General features: G+C 37.1%; 1 protein-coding gene across 2 annotated transcripts; it reads left to right on the top strand.

The window, feature by feature from the left end:
- Nucleotides 1-7,723: 7,723 nt before the first annotated feature.
- On the top strand, nucleotides 7,724-20,455 carry LOC307140788 (polyadenylate-binding protein-interacting protein 2B-like). 2 transcript variants are annotated; one of them, XM_079840502.1, is made up of 5 exons: nucleotides 7,764-7,924; nucleotides 8,094-8,259; nucleotides 17,095-17,255; nucleotides 17,481-17,651; nucleotides 19,788-20,455. In XM_079840502.1, exons 2-5 carry the CDS (start codon nucleotides 8,253-8,255, stop codon nucleotides 19,842-19,844), a joined length of 396 nt encoding a protein of 131 aa, XP_079696628.1. In that variant the 5' UTR covers nucleotides 7,764-7,924; nucleotides 8,094-8,252; the 3' UTR covers nucleotides 19,845-20,455. The 2 variants fall into 2 exon arrangements, with proteins under 2 accessions (XP_079696627.1, XP_079696628.1); XM_079840501.1 differs by having other exon boundaries at nucleotides 7,724-8,259.
- The last annotated feature ends 297 nt before the right edge of the window (nucleotides 20,456-20,752 follow it).

Raw genomic sequence — 20,752 nt, 5'->3', positions numbered from 1 at the left:
CACAAGGATCTGCGAAAACGACTAAAAACGCTGTGTTATGCATGCAGGCCAGTGGTTGGCAATGTCACTTTGTAAAAAAAAACACTACACACCTATAGACACCTATGCGTGTGGCATCACGGTTTTCACAAAATTTGTTTATTTTAGTTTACACTGAGACGATAACGGTATCGTATTCAAAAACTTGCACTTTAGGGGGTGTCTACACAACATCGTTTTCAACTAAAAACTGAAAACTTTTTATGCATTTTGGCCGTTCATTTAGGCCTATATGACAACGCTGCGAAAACGCTAACTTTTGAAAGCGTTTCCAGGTGCACGTTTTTGAATACAATACCGTCTCTGCACATTTGTGAAAACGTCATGCGCTCGTGCATATTAAAGTAAAGTTAAAGTAAAAACCTTTAAGTTTTTAGCACATCGTTGTCATGTAAACATAGGCTACCCTTAGTATAGCTGAGGCATAAGCATGTGCCCACCCCACCAGAATTATGCACTTTTAAATATCTGAACAAATGATCCTGTGTGTTAAAACTAATGCCACTAATTTACAAACATGCCAGTATGACTAAACTTAGTGTATTTACTAGTTGCCTTATCAACACTATATTAAAAAATATTTGGAAGATATCACTGAACTGAATATTTATTTAACCATAGCAAAAGTACATTTCTTAAGTTTATTTTTCATCTGTGTTTTTTGTGTTTATTTAAACTAGACAAATCTGATATTATTTTAATCTTATATCTGTTATTTAACAGTTGAGATAGTTCTTAAATGCTGATCTAACCAGCAGAAGACAAGAGCCAGGTTTAAATCCCAGTTGTGCAGTTGGGGTGCTTTGTAACACTGCGTTACAACGTGCCCCTATTATATGCTATTGTATTCTATGCTTTTATGAATTCTGTTGAGAAACCATGAGAAGACGGTGAATAAAGACTGAGAGTCAATGTTCAGAAATGATTAATTATTATTATGTTTTTAACTATGCTGTATAGCTGTGTTCTGCGGTGTGTTTATTGTCAAACTAAATGTTATTTTTATTGATTGAAAAATGCCATTATTTTATATGAAAAAGTTAATCATTGTATTTTTATTGACAAAATATTTTAGTTTTTCTTGGATATTTATTTGATTATATCAGGTAACATTTTACAGTTTTTTACAATCGCTATGACAATTTTTTCAATACTTTTAACACATTTCCTAAACTCTTAACGCAGTTAGCACAACATCTGTCTGTGTAGGCTATACAATTAACACATTTATTGTTGCTTTTACACAAAATGCATATAGTTAACACACATTTAAAATACTTGAACTTCTTATACACACAAGCTCAACCAATACCAGAGATGTAGCCTATAACGAAGTAGTACTTCACTACTGTACTTAAGTACTAAAAGGCAGTAGGCCTATCTGTACTTTACTAGAGTATTATTTTTTTCTCCTACTTCCACTTTTACTTCAGTACATATTTTCGATTAGTTTAATACTTTTACTCCGCTATTTTTTTTATGTGCTGCATCGTTACTCGTTACAATTATAAAAATGTTATGAATCATTCCATTCCAAACCCACATTACCGCGCATGAGAGAGAGAGAGAGAGAGAGAGAGAGAGCGCGAGAGAGCCCCGCGAGCACGAGGGTCTTACGCTCAAATTGCTCTTTATTTGTTTACATAGTTAATGTGCACTGTGAAGTAACATATACAAACAATGAACAGCTGTATTTTTATTAACTAAGATTAACAAAGATTAATAAATACAGTAACAAATATTGATCATGGTTAGTTCATGTTAGTTATTAGTCTACATTAACTAATGTAATGTTAACAAATCAAACCATATTGTAAAGTGTTACAAACAAATCATTTACTCAGAACACCTCTTGAAATGAGAATATAAGTGTGCTTACCCCATTTTTTTAGTAAGAGTGGTTATAGTAAGATTTAATCTTAATGAACTACAGTATTTTCAGGTTATTTATATGACAAAGGTAGAAAAATTACCTACCAACATTGTGATTGTCCTTTAGCTTAATCATTTGAAATAATAAAAACAATATAATGTTCAAACTTTTGACTACTTTCTTTAATAACTACATAACACAATACTTGTACTTTTACTTTCAGTACTTGAGTAGTACATTTTAAAATAAACTACTTGCAATACTTAAGTACAAAAAATGTTGAATACTTTAGTACTTCTACTTAAGTGTGGTGCTTAAAGAGCACTTCAATTTCTACTCAAGTCACTTTTTTGATAAGGAACTTGTACTTTTACTCAAGTATGTGTCTCTAGTACTTTATACATCTCTGACCAATACCAAAACAATGGATTTTTACTGCCAAATTAACCAATGCTTTAACACTGTATGTCAGAACTGATAACACCATGTTCTAAACCCTAACCTTATAGACTAAAGTAAAAGTGAACAGCTGTTTATATTGAGAATGTATTTTATTCCATTGTTACTGAGAAACAGCTGAGTGAAGTTATAAAAATATATAAATCCCAGCTGATTCCCATCTAGGAATTGTTCAGGTGTTGATGTTCTTTCAATCTCATGACCATATGGTATAAAAGAGGACATCTTTGGGCTGATCTTGTGGGGGAAAAGCAATAGAGAGCAACACAAAGAAAGTAAGAAAAATTCCTTTATGAGGGAGAGGAAGATGAGTACCAGGACAAGGGAGAGGAATGGGACAAGAGCAAGGGAGAGGAATGCCTGGACAAGGGTGAATGCATGGTGACATTCAAAGAAGGGCCAGAATTAGGGTAACTGATGAAATAAGACCTACTATCATAGACCATGTCATAAACCACAGGCTATCATACAGAGAGGCTGGTGAACGAGTACAGCCAAATCTCAGCCGGGACACAGTGGGGTCCATCATCCAGATTAGGAAATCAACAGGTAGGATATTCTATAAGGGCTTCTCCTACTGCAAAGTGTAAATAATTTTACCATGTATTACAGTGACTGTATGCCTCTGGTCCCTAACTGTAGTTTGTCTATCTAAGGATAAACATCTACCTCCCTCAGGGGGCAGAGGAAAGCTCCTAATTGAAGAACAGGAACTTGTTATTGTCAACATGGTGATTGCTGATAATGAAATAAAACTGAAGGGCATTCTAATAAAGCTACCCTGAGATGGGTTATTCATTTTTTGTATTGAATTTCTGCAGCAAAAGAAACAAAATGCATGCATTTACTAAACCCAACAAAACATAAAGTGTGGAGAGTCTTCAAAAGACATACAATCTATGATCAATAAAATATAGCCAGTCTATTGTATAAGGGCAGACCTGACACAAAAAATAATACAGTTTCTGTAATTCCATCTAGTGTTTGTATAACATTGTGCTATGATTGACTAAATGTTCCTGTTGGAAGAGAACATGTGTTAGTGTTTTGTGCTAGTGTGTTATTTTATTTAGAAAATAAGTATTAGAGTTTAGTTTACAATGTGTGATTTTGAACATGAAATTAACAGTTTTGCCAATTGTGTGGTAGGTGTGGTGGTGCGTTAAGAGTTTAGGAAATTTGTTAAAAGTGTTGAAAAAATTGTTATAGCGATTGTAAAAATCTGTAAGACAGTATCTTAAGATCTAGTATGACCCACTTGCAGTTAGTCAAGGGGCAGTCAGTTTTACTTTTCGTATCAGATTAGGCCAATGTATGTTTTCATGTAACTGACTGAAAAAAGTTATGAACCGTCTTGTTCAAGAAAAAATGTTTTACGACTAACTTGTAAGACTAGTTTTAGCAGTTTATGCAACTGGCTCTTGGTCTAAGACAGTTTAAACATCTCTCACACACAGTCTAGGGGGAGAGCGGTGCACAACCTAACACGTTTTGACTTTCTCAGTTTGTGTAAATCCACTTATGGTTCAGAGTATTTATTTCCCCCCACATTAATTTCCCACGTCTAGTACAATTATGTGGTTTCGTTTCATTAATACAATGTATTCTTTTTTCTTGATTTACCCCGAAAGAATGGAAGTGAAATGGGACAACATGCCCTATAGGTGGGGTACATTGTAACATGTGAGGGGCACAATGTAACATGACCAAATTACATCTTACAGTTTTTTACAATCGCTATGACAATTTTTTCAATACTTTTAACAAATTTCCTAAACTCTTAACACACCAACACACCTACATCACACAATTGCCAAAACGGTTAATTTCATGCTCAAAATAACACATTATAAACTAAACTCCAAAACTAATTTTCAAAATACAACAATTCACTAACACAATACACAAAACACTCTCTACCAAAACCCTAACACGTTCTCTTCCAACAGGAACATTTAGTCAAGCATAGCACAATGTCATAAAAACACTAACACTAGATGGAATTACAGAAACTGCATTATTTTGTGTGTCAGGTCTGCCTTTATTCAATAGACAGTATATTTTATTGATCATAGATTGTGTGTCTTTTGAAGCCTCTCCACATTTTTGTTTTGTTGGGTTTAGTAAATGCATGCATTTTGTTTATTTTGCTGCAGAAATTCAGTACAAAAAATGAATGACCCATCTCAGAGTAGCTTTGTAGAATGCCCTTCAGTTTTATTTCATTATCAGCAATCACCATGTTGACAATAAGAAGTTCCTGTTCTTCATTTAGGAGCTTTCCTCTGCCCCCTGAGTGAGGTAGATGTTGAATCCTTAGATAGACAAAATACAGTTAGGGACCAGAGGCATACAGTCACTGTAATACATGGTAAAATAATTTACACTTTGCAGTAGGAGAAGCCCTTATAGAATATCCTACCTGTTGATTTCCTAATCTGGATGATGGACCCCACTGTGTCCCGGCTGAGATTTGGCTGTACTCGTTCACCAGCCTCTCTGTATGATAGCCTGTGGTTTATGACATGGTCAATGATAGTAGCTCTTATCTCATCAATTACCCTAATTCTGGCCCTTCTTTGAGCGTCACCATGCATTCTAACTCCTCAATCTCTCCCTTGCCCTTGTCCCAATCCTTTCCCTTGTCCTGGTACTCATCTCCCTTGTGCACGCATTTTTCTTATTTTCTTTGTGTTGCTCTATATTGTTCCTTTTTCACACATGCTAAGCCCAAAGATGTCCTCTTTTACTGTATACCATATGGTCATGTGATTGAAAGAACATCAATACCTGAACAATTCCTAGATGGGAATCAGCTGTGATTTATATATTTGCATAACTTCATAACTTCAATCAGCTGTTGTAACAATGGAATAAAATACAGGGGATATATTTGTGTATATATACCTTAGTCTATAAGGTTAGGTTTAGAAAAAGGTGTTATCTGTTCTGACAAAGTGTTAAAGCATTGGTAAATTTGGCGGTAAAAATCCATTGTTTTGGTCTTGGTTGAGCTTGTGTGTAAAATAAGTTCAAGCATTTTATATTTGTGTTAACTATATGCATTTTGTGTAAAAGCAACAATAAATGTGTTAATTGTATAGCCTACACAGACAGATGTTGTGCTAACAGCGTTAAGAGTTTAGAAAAATTGTTAAAAGTATTGAAAAAATTGTCATAACGATTGTAAAAAACTGTAATGAAGGATTATAATTGTAAACGGCTTTATTACGCCACCTTGTGGACATCTCAAGAAACATGTATACTTGAAAACTACAAAATCTTGGGAGAAGGGTCGTGTTGAAGGCCTTTTACACACACACACACACACACACACACACACACACACACACACACACACACACACACACACACACACACACACACACACACACACACACACACACACACACACACACACACACACACACACACACACACACACACACACACACACACACACACACACACACACACACACACACACACACACACACACACACACACACACACACACACACACACACACACGTTGGATTTTTGTATTTTATGAGGACTTTTCATAGACATTAATTTTATATTGTACAGACTTTATAGGCCTATACTATCCCGTATCCCTAAAACTCATAGCTAACTACAGAAAATATTTTTTTCATTAAACACACACACACACACACACACACACACACACACACACACACACACACACACACACACACACACACACACACACACACACACACACACACACACACACACACACACGTTGGATTTTTGTATTTTATGAGGACTTTTCATAGACATTAATTTTATATTGTACAGACTTTATAGGCCTATACTATCCCGTATCCCTAAAACTCATAGCTAACTACAGAAAATATTTTTTTCATTAAACACACACACACACACACACACACACACACACACACACACACACACACACACACACACACACACACACACACACACACACACACACATCAGACAACGATCAATAATCATAAATGCTACCGAAAAAAATTAACACTTTACGAAAGAAGTACCTTTCAGCAAGTTAATAAAATAAGCTCCACTGGACTGGATCAGCCAAGCAGTAAAATTATCGTATTGATAAATGGTGCCTGGTCGTTGTTGATGGTTACAAAAGGTCTGCTTCGTGTCATTGCAATTTCTTTTTGTAAACAACGTTAGGCTACGTATAAAATGCAAAGTTAAAAAGCAAAATACAAAACATCTTCAATCAATGGAAATGTGAGTGTGATCAGCTGTGATCACGTGACTAGCAAATTTGGTGATTTACGGAGCACATAGAAAAGAATACATCAAGACAAAGCGGCACGGTTCCTCTGTCAGCATTTTTCCAGTGTGTCCACTCATTTTAAGTCAATATCCGATCAGAGACTGGCCCGCATCCTGACAGTCTACAGAAATATTTTCCTCTGGTTTGTGATGTAGTTATTGCCATCGAGCATCGGAGGAATTTACTAAAAGTAAGTAGCAAATAACAGTCATTAAACATTACATAATCAGATAGAAATATGGGGCAGCATGAACCATATTATAAACCATTTTTACTCGGTTGTATGGGAATTTGAATGCATATCATATGACTACATTGGGGAGTCCCATCTTGTTAAGCATCATATTGACATATTTTGAAAAACAAATTAACCTGTAGATTATTTATTTTCATGCACAGCATTTTGTTTTCCTGCACCAACTCGTTTCAAACGGTTCTTTTGTTTTAAACAAATAAACTATACCTATTTCAGAACACATTCGTATTTTTTTTTAAATATGTAAAATGATTAAACGCTCAGTTGAATATAATAAAAAGTAGTTTCGTATGTGTGTTTCTGTGTTTGTGGGTGAAACAGGGAGGACGCTCGATGCATGTTAAGTGAAGTGAATCTTTCTTGATTCGAATCTTTTCAATGAACCATGTTCACTAAACGATTCGTTCAAGATTCATATTCAGTCGTCAACTGTACGTTGTTGTACGTTTGATATGACAGTTTAATCACACGAGTTGGTCTAATACATTGTATTAAAACGTGCAAAACATTTAGCCTAATGATTATTGTAATTGCGACTATATATTTTAGGATGCAAAAAAACAACAACTAGGAAATTAAATAACAATAAAAAACACTTATTAATAAAACACAATTTACAACGTATAACAGGAATACCTGCCCACTGGAACCATAGACATATAAAATAAATAGACGCCTCATTTTATATGCCTATGTCTGTGTTATGTGTGTAACGTAATATCCTGGTTATATCCCACGCTGGCATGTCAGACGCCACGTTATGACGTAATTGCGTAACGACGTACAATAATAACCTGAACTATTTTTTAAACTAAACCACTCGAAAGAACCGATTCGCTTTTGATTCGGGCTAACTATCATTACTTTGGCAAGCTCATGCATTGCTGTTTTCCTGCAAGTACCCTGAATGTTATTTATATAGCCTGTCTCACACATTGTTCTGAAAAGCAGCTTTATAGAAAAAGTTCGCTTTGTAAATGTAATGACAAAGTCAACGGTATTTTACATTTTTTTTATTTAATAGCATGCATTCTTTTTTAACTCTGTTCCATAACATTTGTGTATGTTAAATTATCAGATACGCTATAGCTGCATTTTTATTCATGTTTTGGTGTTTGAGAGACACACAAACAGGGAGGAGGGTTGATGCATGTTTGTTTAAGCAGGAACCACATGACCATCTTGCTCGTAATGTGTTGTGGTTCTCTAATGGCAGTCAGCCATCTCATCTCAGCTCAACTACCTTGCAAATTAAGGATTAATCATTCCGTACACTGTTAACTCAAGATTTCCAAGAGATCTGACGGGCATTACAAGCGCCAGCGATGCCAGGTACGATATTTGCACGGTTTCCGTAGCTTACACTGTCTTCTCGGTGTGTGTGTGTAAGTTATTTGGACGTCTCGACCTGACTTCACAGCGTCTGTCTGTCGCTGTCATTGACTGGACACTGTCTTAATGTCTATAATAAGCGGTTCCGACAGCATATGGTCGTGCAAACTGAGACTTGTTTGATTGTACGTCATTTAGGAGTGCTTTACGCGTAACGTTACACGTTTAACATTGCGTTATTGGCAACTCGTGTTTGTGTATGAAGTTCTACTAGATGAACGGATAACCCACACATCAGGGGGTGTGTTGAGGCCCACTTGAGCTGTCACTGCATTTCTCAAAACGACCTTTATGGCAGTTTACTCTCATTGTTTTGAGCCTTATCCTATTCGGAGATAGCCTACAATGGAGTTAAATATTCGCGTTGCTGAGAGCTATTTGTCTGTCTAAATAAGTTATTCCGCTTTCTCGGTGTAATACTGTAAAAGTAGATTACATAATTGGCTTGAGAGTGTTTATAAAGCTCGTGCAGGAAACGGTGTAACGGATAATCAGTCTGTGTGGTTCGGCGAACTTCGCCTTGTTTCAGTGCCTTCTTGTTTAAACTCGTTTATTGTTTTTTTGTTTTGTTTGTTTGTTTGTTTTGCCGAAGACTTTGTTTACTGTTTTCTATTTTTTTCACCTGTGGCCAAATATCAGAGTGCTTGTCTAGTTTGTGTTGAAGAAGGAAAGGTTATCTGTGTGTTCGGGTTATTGTTTTGATTTTTCTGACACTGTGTCTGTATAAACACACATGCAGTGGCATGTTGTTGCATAAGCTCCAGGTTTTCTGCAGTCTGTCACACATTCTAAACATCACTATCTGTGTTTGAAGAAAATGTAACTTGTATAACTATTGCCATTATTAGCTTCTTATATCGAGTTGTCCTGACCTAGCTGCTTGTCTTGTAGGGGTGAAAGAGTGACTCTGTGACTGTTTTTATTGGATGTTTTGACAAGTGAGCTGATAAAGATTTACTCTCTAAAATAACACCTTGGTCGAGTTGACCTAATATATCACTGTATATTGTATAGCATTGGGGCCATAAAAAGCCATAAAACAGTCTGTAGTAGGATGTTGTGGACTAGTTTTAGTGAACTCTTGTTTATGACATTGAACTATGATGCATAGCTGCTTGTGATTTGGCCTTGTCCTATATCTTAAAATGAGGGCAGAATGAGATTCAAAAGAGTGAAAACTGTTTTTTTTATTTTTTTATTTTTAAACATAACCCTGTAGCACAGTTTTGGCAGTGATGCTGAGTTTTAAGAAAAAGAGCTCTAGTTTGTCAAGTCAAGTCACCTTCATTTATAGCGCTTTTTACATTTTACAGTGAAAATAGGAAATTAATGGAAGAGAGTTTTCAGCCAAATTAAGTAATTCATTTCAATTGTAAAAATCATTAGTTATTTACTTTGGGGCCACTTACACAACACCACTTTAAAGCTACACTGTGTGATATTTTCCCCCATCTAGCGGTTAAAAGGTATATGACCATCCAGTGAATATTAGTTTCTCTTCCTCTCAATTCCGATTTCGTTTTAACTCCTACGGTGGCCGATTTAGTCCAAGATTAATATGGCTTCCAGTTCGACCTCGTCCACATTCGACACGGTGCCATCGAGTGTTAAAACGCGAAAGGCGAAGCTTGAATTTACGGGTATGTCCCTCTTTGGCTAATGTACTTTCAAGATGGAGGGGCAACATGGCGACCCGCATTCGAACCCCTTACCCGTATGTATTTTCAATGGCATATTACAAACTTACGAGAATACTTTATTACTTGAAAGAAGTAAATATACATTAATAAGCACATATATTTTTTTAAAGAACTAAGTGTTTTTAGCTAAGAATAAACTAAAAAAGTTACACAGTGTAGCTTTAAACTAGAATAGAAATCTTTTAATGCGTTCTGGCCGTTCATTTGCATGGCAACAGTGTTTGGTGGCTTGAGAACGCAAACTTTGAAATAGTTTTGAAACGATACCGTTATCATCTTCGTGTAAACTTCAAAAAACGTGAATCTGTGAGAAGGGTGGCGGTATGCGCGTAAGCATTTCGTGTTTAGTCTATAGGCAAGCACGTTTGAATACGTATGTGCGCATGTGCGTACTTTTCCTTTACAAAATGACTTGTCAAAATGCCACATTACTTGTCTGGCATGCATTATATAACGGTTTTAGTCATTTACGCGGATCCATGTGAACGGGAATCCGAAGTGAATGTGAAGTTTGTCAGTATTATACGTTTGTCAAAGAATGTGAAGTTTGTCAATATTATAAATGCTCTCTGTGGCTGGATTACATTTGCTGCCCTAATGGCCTAACGTGTGTGTGTGTGTGTGTGTGTGTGTGTGTATGAAAATGTGGCAATGTGAGGAAGATGCTATATACACTGGGGAGTTTTTCTTTTCTTGTCAATGGCTATGTTCACACTGTCACTATTTGGTATTGACAACTGCATTTATTTACAAGTGTGAGACTCAAAACATACTGTTAACACAGCTGCGACAGTCAAGACACAGTCAAGCTTGTATTATATTGGTGTCTATCATCATGTCTAACTTGACTAAAGTAAAATCAAAGCTGGTGACGTCCATAAAACTGAAAAGTCTTTTTACATTTGGCATGACGAGTCCAGTTGAGGTGCGAGTTCATCCGTCCAATCTTCATTAATAGACAACATCTTTTATACCCGAGTGCAGCATTTGAGTCGCACACAGACCACAAAACTAACAGGAGCAACTCCAGGGGAAGACAGTGTCTGGATCTAAAACTTTCAAATCAAATGGCTCTTATCTGTGGCTCCAAAATCACACACAAAAGCCTGCTACACTCTGTAGACACGCTTATGTGCAGTGTTTCTTTTGTACACATGAAAGACAACTAGTTGTCCAGAACGGTTCAGTTCACAGCAAGTTTTGCATAAAATCAGTTGTGAGTCCTGAAAATGTACAGGTGCGAGTTCGGTTGTAGAATGCAGTTTTCAGTTCAGTAAATAAATAACCAAGATGTGTGAATGCAACCATATTAAGGATTCAAATACTGTGCTGACAACTATATTTTGCATCATAATTGACTGATTTTGAGTGCTGGGTACATAGACAACTCTAAATAGCTCTCCACAAGATACATTTCACTTGCAATCGATTCAATAGAGTTTGATGATGACATCATGCTTGGCACAAAGCGTAAAATAGATAATACACACATTCTAGGTAAAATAAGTCATTTAGATCAGGGTTTTTCAAACTTTATGATGCCAAGGACCCCCAAACATGATGAACCTTTTATGAGGGACCCCCTTCCTAAAATCCATCTCTATATGGAAAAAACATTCAAACTGTTAGATAAATAGTAAGTTTTCAAACTTAAATTGGCTATACTTAATGTTGGATGTATAAACCTGAAGCAGATATTTTCAATTAAAAATTATTTGTTAAAGCAGCTTTCACAATAAATGTATGCACTAAGCAGCTTACATACTGCTTTAAGAATACCGCCTTACAACCCCAGTGAGTGAGATAAAGGGGACTATAGTGAGAAAAACTCACTTGAAAGATACAAAGCAAACTTATATGTGACGAGCAGGGCGAGCGAGAGCTGCGAGAGAGCGACGCGAGGCCGGTGAGTGATTGGATGATGAGTGTCAGCTGCACGTTACACCAGTCTTGGATCTCTCACAGAGGCTCTCATAAACGTTCGCCGGTTCACACCTCTTTCTTCCCATAACTACATACTGTGTTACAATATACAATTCTGGAAAGTATGTATACGGCAAGAAAGGAGAGAAACATTTAGAACTGAAAACGTCCCCAGACCCCAGTTTGAAAACCCCTGATTTAGATTGAGCCTACATTTTTTTTTTAACAACAAACTGTGGGGTTAATCCAAGCTTTGGGAAATTAAAGTGATATTTGTTTTAGAATTTTTTTAGCTAAATAATAAACAATTTTGAATTATTGAAACAATATGTATCGTATGCGTTATAAAAATACAGGTGATTTGACAAAGCAAATTTACAGTGAACGGAAAACAGGAAAATGATTTAATGATGCTGCTGCAAACAGAGATCAATTCTGCTGTAAAGCGCTCTAAAAAAGGAAAATGGTGAGCTGTTGTTCAACTGAAGTCAGTTCAGTGTTGATTCAGCGCCCATAATTTTCCTCTTTGTAACTATTTTATATTCGTAACTGTTATTTATAGGCTTTTTTTATAGGCTTTATCCATGTTCTGGAGCCTGTACCTACCTCAGGCTTATCACTTGCACCCATATACTGGAAATGTGAGCAAGGGCCATGTTTTCATCTGGTATTTCCTACAGCAATACAGCATAGTATTGTGATATTGTATCGATACACAGACACCAATATATTGCAATATAAGATATTTTAAAATTGCAATAATTTTGATTGGTTTGTTCATACAAACATGTTTCCTTGTGTGTTCAATCATCAGAGATTGCATTGCAAATCAAAATGCCTGGTACACTGTGAAGCAATGCATACATTTGTAAATGCTCACTACACCATGATCACTAACTCTGCCAACTAGTGTAGACATGTCTGTCTGAACCAGCTATTGAAAAGGCGGCGGATTGTGATATAATATTCTGGGTTTTTTTTTATCAATGATTGAAGATGCAAAATGTTGATGGATTAACCCAAAAAGTATATTATAAGCATTGCAGAACGCTTGTATCAGTGAAGTCGTACTCTGTTTGCTTGTTTAAGGTATGTGTCTCTGTTTGCTATCCATCACCTGTCAGGTGTGTGTTTAAAGTCCCCAGTCTTCTCAGTAGCTCATCCTGTCGTCATCACTCACAGATGAGCTTATTTCCTCCAGTGATGTCACTGCTATTATTATGCCTTAAGTCTCTGATCTCTCATACATCATGTGTGTTAAGTTTAGACAGCCACAAATGTTCTGTTAGTCTGTGGTTATAGCCAATTAAAATTCTGCTATTCTATTCTGCTGCTTCCTATGAACTGAGCACTGCACACACAGTAGACACTGCATATTGCCTATTGTCTATTTTGCATATTGGCATTATGCTACTATAAATCAAACAACAGTATTCTACATACTACACCTCACTATGCATTAGTCACATGACTTCATATGTTAAATTCAGCAAGACGCATTCACTTATCATCTTGGAAATAAAAAAAAGTAACATAAAATAAAATGTTAGTTTTAATTAGCCTACATGTTGTGTAAAATTGTCTTAACATTTGGCAGTGTTTGGTCAAGAAAGAAATGTTGCAGAATCATCGCTTTTAATTATAATTTTTTTTATTAATAAACTACAGACATCCCACCTCTCCTGGAAGGTCCAGCTCCCTGATGAAAATGATATACAATATCCCAGAAATCGAGTGAGTGAGAGAGCAAGCCTGTTATTAAGTTGGCTTTTTTGGGTGAATAGATCACAGGTGCTCAGCTAAGACGCATTACCATTACACGCTATTACGCACATTTCAAATATGTCTTCTGTAACCACTTGTGTTCGGATTTTGTGGAGACCCTCACCTCTCTTTTTTCGCCAACCTCAACCACATCACTTTCGGCGCACAAATACTATAGAATAAACAAAGGCGGCTTATGCCAATTAATTTAATAGTAGGCCTATAATAAAAAAATTGTATGGGGAGGAGGGGGGTTGGGTTGTTGTGCCATCAGTCTGTGTGTAAGCAGGAGAAATCTTTTTTTTTTTTTATTGTTGTGCTGCAACAGGTTAGACCAGGGGTGTCCAAATAAGTAATCTGTTTCTGCCAAAATGCATAAATGTCCAATCCTAGTCCTGCTTCTGCCCCACTGTCCTCCAGAGTTTAGCTAAACTCTGCAGGACAGTGGCCCTCCAGGAGCAGGATTGGACAGTGGCCCTCCAGGAGCAGGATTGGACACACCTGAGGCCTGTTGCATGAAGCCGGTTCAGTTCCTATCCAGGGGTGCGTAAGGGCTTTGGGAAACGCACCTCAGGTAAGTTTGAGATTAGTATGAGCAAACTGTTTTTTTTGGGCTCAAGAAGGCGAATTGGGTTTTAGCTGTGTTCATTGATGTGGTAACTTGCTTTACACGGCTAACCTGCTCCAGAGCAGGTTTTATTCTGTGTTAGACTTCGCAAACCAAAACTGGACCAATCAGCTGTGAGCAAAGTGACATCTGATGCAATAAAGCCACTCCCCCTTTATCTCTCCTGATTTGTAATTCTTAGTCAAAGAATTATATGAATTGACAATTAATATTAACCTTTTCATTTTAATTAATATAAATACACACATAAATACAAGCTTTAATATATAAAGCTTTTAAAATGAACTAAGCTTGCATGTTTTCTTTTGAGCTCTTTGTGATCTTATTTAAATTATTTAAATTCAGTTGATTCACTTGCATTGATGTATTCAGATATTTTCATTTAGTTGCCTTCTCAAACTTTCATCTTCATGTGTGAATTGTGCCGGCTCTCTCGTAAGAAGTGAATCAAACCGACGCTCATCGTGTTCTGTGTGATTGGCTGTTCACTACACATCTCACACTTTCAGGTGCACGTGCTTCAGAGTTAAAGGCCACCCAAAAATTATCCCATAATTTACTCACCCTCAAGCTGTCCTAGGTGTATATGACACTTTTCTTTCAGACGAATACAATCAGAGTTATATTAATAAATGTTCTGGCTCTTCCAAGCTTAATAATGGCAGGCCAAAATTTGAATACTAAAAAAATGCGTCCATCCATTTATAAAAGTATCCACACGGCTCCGGGGGGTTAATAATGGCCTTCTGAAGCGGATCGATTGAGTTTTGTAAGAAAAATATCCATATTTAACACATTATAAAGTAAAATATCTAGCTTCTGGCAGACCGCTTTCCGTATTCCAGAAGAATGTCAGACACCTAGGATGGCTTGAGGGTTAGGAAGGTAATTTTCATTTTTGGGTGAACTATCCCTTTAATCAGAAACTCTGGATCAAACAATCCAGGTTGGATTTGTATGGTTTTGTCAACTCTAAACCTACTCTGGGAAACTCAGAGTTTGTTCAGCTAGCTTCATGCAACAGACAGTGTAGGCCTATGTGTGAAATTAAGCTGGTGTTAAGATTCTTCAGTCCTTTTATTATGTATCAGGTTCATGGTTCCCTCTAGTGTTTACAGCAGGCATTACTGTTGACGCCTGCAGCTGAGAGGAAACGCATATATTTTGAATTAGTTATGCGTTTCTGTTTTTAATGGATTGTACAGGGTTTAAGAATGCATAGTTTATTGCCAGAAAATCTGAAAAAGAATTGGAACCAAATCAAACAACTATCAGAAATTATTTGGGAATGCACATTACATATATTATTAGTGTGTGCTGTTTATTAATTTAGTGAATTCGTTGTATAATTTAGTATATGATCATCTATAACAGGTCATGTGTTCAGCCATGTTGCATACTTCATCATTATGAAACGTGATCCTGTCCATGTTCACAATGAGTAGGTGTGTTTGTGTTATGACAAGCCTTATGCTATAGTCTTTAGCATTATACTATGAACAGCTACTCGCCTCGTGCTATCCTTTCAGCAGCCGTCGTGACTAGTGTCTCAACTCTTCATTTTATTTTAACAAATGATTGTAAAATATTTATCTAATTCTTTATTTTTATATTTGCCATTCAAAGCAGTGTAGATGGATTAAAATAAATTAATACTTTTTATTCAGAAAGGACTGATTAAAAGGGGCAAAGTGAACTATTTCAAATAAATGCTGTTCTTTTGAACTTTTTATTGGTCCAAAAAAAGCTTTATTGATCCGTTGTTTCACACTTTCCAGAAAAAATATTAAGCAGCACAACTGTTTTCAGGATTGATAAAATATATAGAATAGCATTTCAAATCAGCATTTTAGAATAATTTTTTAGCAGAATGATGTGACTGGGAAGCTGGGAGTAATGGCTGCTGAACATTCAGCTTTGACATCACAGAAATAAATTATTTTTACATACATTTATTTTAATATAGAAACGTTATTTCGAATTGTAATATTTCACAATATTACTATTTAGTTTAGTAGTGATCAAATAAATGCAGCCTTGTTGAGCACAAGATACTTTAAAACACGTCAAAAAAATATCTTATCGAACCCAAGCCTTTGGGTGTGTGTGTGTTTAATAATACTGAATATGTTTTTGGAATGCATGATATATCTGTGTCATCCACTTTGTCTGTGTGTGTGTGTTTATGTGTGTGCTTTTTGTGTTCTGTCTAATTAGGCCAGTCTCATTCTTAGTCAGTTCAAACAGTTTGCTCTCTTTGACCACGCCAGATTTCTGTATATTATTTTGATGTCTGAACTTATTTGCAGAATGTTAAATTCCAGGTGGCAGTTTTAGTTTGCTTTTCTTGCAACAAAGAAGTATACATTTAAAATTGCTGCTCATAATGGTTGACTAAACTAAATATTATACTGTATGTATTCTTACCATGAAAATCAGACATGATTTCAGTGTTGGCGCATCCATAATATGTAAATGGACTGCATTTATATAGCGCTTTTAACAGACCTACGGCCATCCAAAGCGCTTAACATTTTTGCCTCACATTCACCCATTCATACACCGACGGCGGTGTCAGCCATGCAAGGCGCCATCCAGCTCGTCGGGAGCAGCTGGGGATAGGTGTCTTGCTCATGGACACCTCAACACTTGGTCAGGTGGAACCGGGGATCGAACCACCAACCTTTGTAGACAACCTACATGAACCACTGAGCCACTGCCGCCCCACAAACAGTCTTGTATGTTGTTTATCTTTTTCAGAGCCAGCAGAAATGAACGGGCCTGACGTAGCAAAGATGCCGGGCAGTGGGGTTTCAGGAAGTGAGGGAAAGGAGCCAGTAGCCAATGGGCATGCAGAGAATGAGTCCAACCCCTTTGCAGAGTACATGTGGATGGAGAACGAGGAGGAATACAATCGGCAGGTCTGTACATACACCCGCTTGCAGCCCATTAAAAACACACAAACGTACGCAGTTGATCAGGTTGGGTTTCATACCTTAGACTGGGGCGCGTGTTAGCATTCAGCACAGTTCAGGTCAGAGTTCTGTGGCTCTTGAAATGCCAATGTAAATTTGACGGATTTACACATTGTTTTTTTTTTTTAATCAGTGAACTTTTACCTTATTGTCAATTTGTTTATATCTCAGGTGGAGGAGGAATTGCTTGAGCAAGAGTTTTTGGAGCGTTGTTTCCAAGAGATGTTGGATGAGGAGGATCAGGATTGGTTCATTCCTGAGAGAGACCTACCATCAGTCGGACAGATTCAGCAACAGCTCAACGGACTTTCTGTCAGTGACGGCAATGCAGAGGAAATCTTGGTGAGCTTTTAATCGTCATGGACATTCAGTGTATAAAATAGTAAAATAATCTTAGAAGTATAGTACACCCAAAATGAGAAATCACCCTCATGTTGTTAAAAGTTCCACGGTATACTCTGAATTTTCATGCTCCCTGGGCTTGGATCAATCTGCAAAATATAGTTAAACTAGAGATCTTGCCATCTCTGAGTACTTTTAAATGTCTTTTGCAAACTTTTTTAAAGGAGTCCTGTAAGTGTTTTTCCTTGCTTTTACTTTTATTAATCGTTTTGTATGAGTTTTTTGTGGTTCTCTGTGTGAAATTCTATGTACTGCCGTCTTGACCAGGTCTCACTGGAAGAAGAATTTTATATATCTCAATGATCAGGATCTTCCTGGTTAAATAAAGGATACAAAAAATGTCTGTGAAACACAAAAGATATTTTGAAGACTGCTTCTACCGGTTTTGTTCTTATAATGCAAGTCATAGAGTGCAACAGTTGAGATCCTGAAGTAAAAAGGACATTCATTTGATCAGCTGATTTTGAACATTAAGTTATAAACCTTTAAAGACCAATCTACTGTAAGCTACAAAGTTGTTATAATGGATGTTAAATGCCATAATATTTTTAAATTATTATAACAGCAGAATTTCTGGGGGGAAAAAAACTTCTTCTGCAAAGATGATTCTAGTCAGTCTTCCGAGTCCTTATGCTCAAATATTATATAATAAATATATGCATACTGATTAGGCATAACATTATGACAGGTGAAGTGAATAACACTGATTATCTCTTTATCACGGCACCTGTTAGTGGGTGGGATATATATGGCAGCAAGTGAACATTTTGTCCTCAAGTTGATGTGTTAGAAGCAGGAAATATGGACAAGAGTAAGGATTTGAGCGAGTTTGACAAGGGCCAAATTTAGATGGCTATCTAGACGACGGGGTCAGAGCATCTCCAAAACTTGCAGCTCTTGTGGGGTGTTCCTGGTCTGCAGTGGTCAGTATCAAAAGTGGTCCAAGGAAGGAACAGTGGTGAACCGGCGACAGGGTCATTGATGCACGTGGGGAGCGAAGGCTGGCCCACGTGGTCCGATCAAACAGACGAGCTACTGTTGCTCAAATTGCTCAACGCTGGTTCTGATAGAAAGGTGTCAGAATACACAGCGCATCGCAGTTTGTTGCGTATGGGGCTGCATAGCCACAGACAAGTCAGGGTGCCCATGCTGACCCGTCAACTGCCGAAAGTGCCAACAGTGGGCACGTGAGCTTCAGAACTGGACCACAGAGCAATGGAAGAAGGTGGCCTGTTCTGATGAATCATGTTAACACGTGGATGGCCGGGTGGGTGTGCGTCGCTTACCTGGGGAACACATGGCACCAGGATGCACTATGGGAAGAAGGTAAGCCGGCGGAGGCAGTGTGATGCTATGGTTTGAGGAGCACGAGTTTGAGGTGTTGACTTGGCCTCCAAATCCCCCAGATCTCAATCCAATCGAGCATCTGTGGGATGTGCTGAACAAACAAGTCCGACCCATGGAGGCCCCACCTCGCAACTTACAGGACTTAAAGGATCTGCTGCTAACATCTTGGTGCCAGATACCACAGCACACCTTCAGGGGTCTTGCGGAGTCCATGCCTCGATGGGTCAGGGCTGTTTTGGCAGCCAAAGGGGGGACCATCAACAATATTAGGATATAATGTTATGCCTGATCTATATACACATACATAAACACACACAATGCCGGTCAAAAGTTTGGAAGCTTTACTATGTTATACTTCATATATATATATATATATATATGTATGTGTGTGTGTATTTGCTTCATTCAAAGTTAGTCATTTTGTAATTCACACTGTAGCTGGCTGGTTTGGTTCATTGGCTATAACAAATACTTTTAATTAATCCCTATGGGAGAAATGAATGGGAAAAATACTTCAGATACCAAGCCGCTGAAAGAGTGGTCGGGCACTGTTGCACTCTATTGGAGTCCAAAACCACACTGGAAACCATTGACTTTCATTGTATGGACAAAAAATATATTTTATAATGCACAATAAATAATATATATATATATAAAAAAAGCACTAATTTGTAATATCTATAATTGTAATGATATATTGTAATTGATTTATTTTCTCTTTGTCCCCAGCGAAAGAGCATCTTAAACCCTGAAGCCAAGGAGTTTGTGCCAGGGGTGAAATACTAGGGATCATCGTTTCTCCTCTCTCATACAAACATCTGATCATATACTCAGAGACTGTTGTGCCCATGTTTTTGGATGGTCACATAAATGCACTCTTCTACACATTTTTGAAGGGGCAGGAAAACAGATTATTTTTTTTGGGGAGGGGGTGATTGTCTATAAGCTTTATATTTCTGTTATGTATAAACCAAGGGTATTAAGTTGAAACATGACCTCTAGGAGGTGCTGTGACTAGCTAATATCAAACTCATTACCAGGCTGTTTTATGTTGTTCTACCCTTGATGAAAGGGCTGTTCTTGTCATTGTTTCACAGTTTGTGCCTGATCAGGTCTTGCTTTCCCTCCGCTGTGTTTTTTTTTTAATTGATATTTTGTAGCAGGAAGTTTTGATGCATCTGTTCACATTCCTGAGTTTCAAGGGGTGTGGCCATAAAGACTGGGGGTGTGGCTGGTGGTGGGCTCAGCCCCTTGGTTTGAATTGGATGCTGAGGAAAGGATGTTGGGGAATTCCCGTGAATTCAACTTTTGATTTTGAATTGAAATCGTTACACGCAGGACTGAATTTCATTTAAAAAATGGAAGGAAAAATGGCAAATAAAGAAGAATGGCTTGTACCCAATTGGACCATTTCTTGTGTTTGGCTGTAGCTGAATTCTTTCAGTAAAATGTGTACTGAAACTTGGTATTAATTCCCACATTTAATGTAGAATTAACGTTAAATACTATCTATTTAACATATGCATAATATGCATGAATCGATTTACATATGCATAATTACATATATTAGTTAGATGTAATACTTTTGTTTTAAATGTATTACATCTAACAAGTAGGCACACAACCAAATTCAAAACCAAATTTAAATCTCATTCTGAAATCCCTTTATCTCTACTTTATTTCTTTAATTCTTT

The sequence above is a fragment of the Gobio gobio genome, assembly GCF_949357685.1.
Source record: "Gobio gobio genome assembly, chromosome: 2".
Taxonomy (NCBI): domain Eukaryota; kingdom Metazoa; phylum Chordata; class Actinopteri; order Cypriniformes; family Gobionidae; genus Gobio; species Gobio gobio.
The sequence above is the reverse complement of the archived record's forward strand: the minus strand, read 5'-3'. Positions and strand labels throughout refer to the sequence as shown.

What these genes read in the sequence shown, in the direction of transcription:
- LOC307140788 (XM_079840501.1), top strand. An exon ending in AGGAGGAATACAATCGGCAG is followed by an intron (nt 17,256 to 17,480) that starts GTCTGTACATAC and finishes TTTATATCTCAG; the next exon opens with GTGGAGGAGGAATTGCTTGA. An exon ending in GCAATGCAGAGGAAATCTTG is followed by an intron (nt 17,652 to 19,787) that starts GTGAGCTTTTAA and finishes CTTTGTCCCCAG; the next exon opens with CGAAAGAGCATCTTAAACCC.